Source organism: Conger conger, chromosome 1, assembly GCF_963514075.1.
Source record: "Conger conger chromosome 1, fConCon1.1, whole genome shotgun sequence".
NCBI lineage: Eukaryota > Metazoa > Chordata > Actinopteri > Anguilliformes > Congridae > Conger > Conger conger.
The window spans coordinates 94,923,803-94,928,142 of NC_083760.1; the positions used below are offsets into that span (position 1 = coordinate 94,923,803).

Sequence of the window (4,340 nt, forward strand, 5' to 3'; positions counted from 1 at the left end):
TACCCCTGAAGATTCTCCCAGGAAGTCTGCCAAACGGAAACAGATCAATCAACATTTGAACTAAATTATTTATTTCATTTATTTATGTTTTCGTTCGTGCTTCGTCATACCCTCGTGCCCGTCGCTGCTGTAACTTTCTTCTCTCGCTACTCCTCAAAAGTGACATCGAGCTTTTGAAGTATAGGTTTGCGCATACAAGGGAAGACTTCAGATGATAGGCTGAATTAAACAGAGAGAGAGAGAGAGAGAGAGAGAGAGAGAGAGAGAGAGAGAGAGAGAGAGAGAGACGTGCTTGCCCTTCCGATTTGCGAAGTAGCCTGCCACAATTCGCGTTGTCTCGAGGACATATATGGAACGCTCAGAACGGAAATACTGGAATTAAAATATTAATTCCTTTTTTTGGTTTGTTTGTTTGTTTTTTCCTCCCCAACAAAAAAATATATATCCTAATTGACAAGGACGCTGTTATCGCTGTGCGGGCTGGATTCAGCTGAATACATCCTGAAATGATCCTCGTGGGTACCTTGCCTTCGGACGGGACAGAATATGGATTCTAAACATCAACGACAAAACGATTCCTTTTTACAATAACGATATAAAGACGTGCGTACAGTGTATTTCAAGAAATTGCTTGTGTGCGAATGCAGTGAATACTCGCTCCCTCTCGCAGGGGAAATCACTACATCTCTACTGAGGAGGATGAATATGTACCTGGACCCTATAGAGATAAATTAAATTAGCCTTAGCGTTTCCCTTTTTGATGCGATTTTTTTTTTTTTTTTTTTTTTTTTTTTATGAAATAGAATTGGCCGACCCCGCGGTACTCATGAGATGGTTCAGTCCAGCGGTGGAAGCAGGGACCCGTTGCGTTGGGATTTTTCTCCCAAAGTGAATCTTCCTTTGAAAACCATCTGATAAGGTGCTCGCCGGACGCTTCGCCATGAGAGCCGCGTTGAGCTGCGTCGGCGCGGGAGGGACCGGGATGCCGCGCGGATGCGGGCGACGCTGCGCGAGGGGAAAACTTGCGGGACTGGGGCTCGTCGCGCTGATGGAGGTTGTGGGAGTACTCGCGCGCTGTCGGAGCTGGTTTCTCTTCTTGTACGTGGGATTGCTGGCCGCTTCGGCGGATGGTAAGTTTCCCCTGTAACAAAACCCACGGATCCCGGGGAGATCCCGCGGCAGTGTATCTAATGCTGATTTCATAGTTCTGTTTATCAGTGAGTCCTGGTAAACTTCTTTTGATTGAATTTGATTAAATTATACAAATTCTAGTTTTAAAAAAAAAGAGAGATGAAAAAAACTTTACGTCCTCCACCTCCTGCAAGGGGCACAGAGATAATTTTAATGATTTAAATGTTGTGCTTGAAGGAGACGTTTAAATGATATAAACCTGGAGGTTAGGCGAGGTAGCTATCCCGACAGGTTTCAGTAACCGAAAGACAGTAGTGCCAAGCTTACTTGTGTTTGACATGTAATTGTGGTCGGTGGTGTGTGTGTGTGTGTGTGTGTGTGTGTGTGTGTGTGTGTGTGTGTGTGTGTGTGTGTGTGTGTGTGTGTGTGTGTGTGTGTGTGTGTTTGAGCTGGCAGCGGTTGGCAGATCGTGACTCATAGCCTGTTAAGAAAATGTTTGCCGCGATCGGTTTTAATGCCACCGATACGCATACGCTTGTTGTCCTGTCTGGCGTGGACCGTAATGCAGCCTGGTGGGTCGTGATTTGATGAGAATGTGTGAAGTGAGGAGAACCGCGGAGTAAGATGCTGTCCCTACAGCTACGCTCAGAGATTCGTGTGCTTTCAATTCTTGGTTAGAAAATACACCCGTCCTTTCTGATCTTTCGCAGAGCAAAACGGCTATCTCAGTCCGTGTGGGCATGCTCTGGTCCTTGCGAAGGAAAGTACGCCGCTTTGAATAAGACAGTGTTAAATAGAATTTCTTTGTGGATCAACAGGAATAAATATTAAATGAAATAAGCGTTTTATGGCAACGGCAATACCGTTTTAAATGCCTCGGTTTAAAAAGTGTCAGATCGTTAGTTCTACCCCTCACTCGTATCGGCAGTGATCTCCCGTTAAGTCGGCTGTGATTGAAAGGGTCCGGGCAGTTTGTTCTGTCTGTGATTAAAAAAGATGCTCCTGGTGAGCGCACTCGTGTAACTAGCCTAATCCCGTTTGAGCTTATCTAGAAATGATTCGCCCCGGTGCCTGCCGCCTGTTTGAAGACGCGCTCATTTATGCCCTGTTTCATACGAGGTCCGACGACTTTCATACCCACTGGCATCGCCCCGCAGTTCCGATACGCACACAGTGCAAACTGTGTCTGTGAGCACAGCGCCCGTGGCGTCTGCGGGGGTGTGGGGAGTGGGGAGTGGGGTGTGGAGTAACGGGAAGCGTCAGATGTGGGAGTTCGTTGCTGTGTGTGACATTCGCCCTCCCCCGTGAAGCCTGCCCGCGCGGAGCAGTGCCACAAAGGCGGGAAGAGCCCGAGCCCCCTCACACTCCCCGAGGCAACAACGCAGGTCTTGTTCCTCACATGTCGAGCCTTCCTCCCGGGATGTGTGTGTGTGTGTGTGTGTGTGTGGTGGGGGGGAGGGGGGGGGGGAGGAGATCTAACAGCAGACGTCAGGAAGGGAAGAGAGGGAAAATATCTTAATGGAAGCAGAAATTGAGTCAGCGAGCATCGCGATCTCGACTCGTCCTTTATTTGGGAAGCGCGCTGCCGTCGGGGCGATCGCGGCGCCGCTCCTCCGTCTCCTCGGGAGCGCGCAGTGTCACAGATCTTCCATCGAGCGGCACCAGAGACTCGCCACAGCCGGAGATGCGGGTCTGCCGCACGCGCGTTCGCGCCGGAGCCCAACATGTATTCCCACATTTTTGATAAATGGTAACTAATGTGACTGAATTTAAAAAAAGACAATAATGAATGCTAATGCACTGCTTATTGTTATGGAAAATAATAACGGCACATCTACAATTATGGAGAACATTGATTACAGAGAGAGAGAGAGAGCAACAGCGCGATTTTAATTTGCATTGTTATTGTTAACAAAACGGAGAAAAAACACAAATGTGTATAAACAGTGTCCTCATATCAATTATCCGAAAATAAAAGGCTGTCAATTGCAATCGTGCTCGGAGTTTTATTTATCCGGAAGTTAGGCTGAGAGAAGCTTCTGGAACTGCTTTTTGGATTCCCGTCAGGTGTGAATTGAGGACGTGAGACTATCTGGCGTTCTTTGACTTGGTAAAAGCCAAGGGAAATCGGCGGATTCTGGGCAAAGGACCTCTCCAAGTAGCTATAACAGGTAAAACAAAACAAACTAAACATAGCAATCCAACTAACAGTGACCTTATATTTCCCAAGGTAATATGCATTTTCAGATTGTCAGTGAGGTGAATAGGAGTGGGAGGTTTGCTGTTTTGGCCGGAAAGGCGATATGAATACGTGTTCTACCACAAAAACACTTCCTGCTAAAAGGTGACACTCGTGTTGAGAGAGGGCTCATTCTAATCCCGTATTTCTCGCCTCTTTTATTTTCTCTGTTTCTTGCCCCTAGCTCCACCGATCGGGGGAAGGCTAGGATAAGATGAAAGAAGCAGAAGTAAGGATAGGGGTGTTGAGAAAATGAATTAGGCAAATGGAATGTTCTTGCTCCTTCAAACGTCAGTTTGAAGCCACGTCAGTTACAGACGCGGCAGCCAGGGAGAGGTGGACCCACAGGTCAGTTACAGACGTGGCAGCCGGGGAGAGGTGGACCCTCAGGTCAGTTACAGACGTGGCAGCCGGGGAGAGGTGGATCCACAGGTTGATAATTTATACGTCAGGCTTTCTGAAAAAAAACCCCCACAAAAAGCTTCCAGAAAGGATACGCTCATGTTTTCTGCTCAAAGGAAAGATTGGGTGTTCCCAATGTCTACTTCTAGCTCCTAGAAGTAAACATTTAAGGGGTTGCAATTGTCCTTAAAAATAGTGGACCTCAATCGATTTCCGGATCAGGAGCAGGGAAAGGAGCAGAGGAATCAGCGATTGGAACGAACCCAGAATCCCTGCGTGCTGAAAGACGGAGGTGGCTCTGTTTCGCTCTGCGGCTGATTCGTTCTGGTCGGCTGGACTTGACGTCCTTGTTAGAATCCGAGGGAACATTGGTTCAAGCATATAGCAGCATGCTATTCTGTAAAATAATCCTCCTGCTTAGCTCAGCATGATTCTGGCCCTGGAAACACAACACAGTCTCCAGCGAATGCAGCCAAGAGGAGACAGAATCCATACCCTCTGCGACCAACCGCCATCAGTCCCACAGAACACGTTGGGCCAGAATGAAGTCAGCCACTGACAAATTAGA

General features: G+C 47.7%; 1 protein-coding gene across 1 annotated transcript in view; it reads left to right on the forward strand.

Annotated features, from left to right (window-relative positions):
• The first annotated feature begins 1,001 nt into the window (after nucleotides 1-1,001).
• Nucleotides 1,002-4,340, forward strand: part of LOC133107869 (CUB and sushi domain-containing protein 1-like) — a 235,620-nt gene continuing 232,281 nt past the window's right edge. The window contains 1 exon segment of the mRNA XM_061217173.1: nucleotides 1,002-1,130. Coding sequence (XP_061073157.1) covers nucleotides 1,049-1,130 — 82 coding nt within the window. The 5' untranslated portion in view covers nucleotides 1,002-1,048.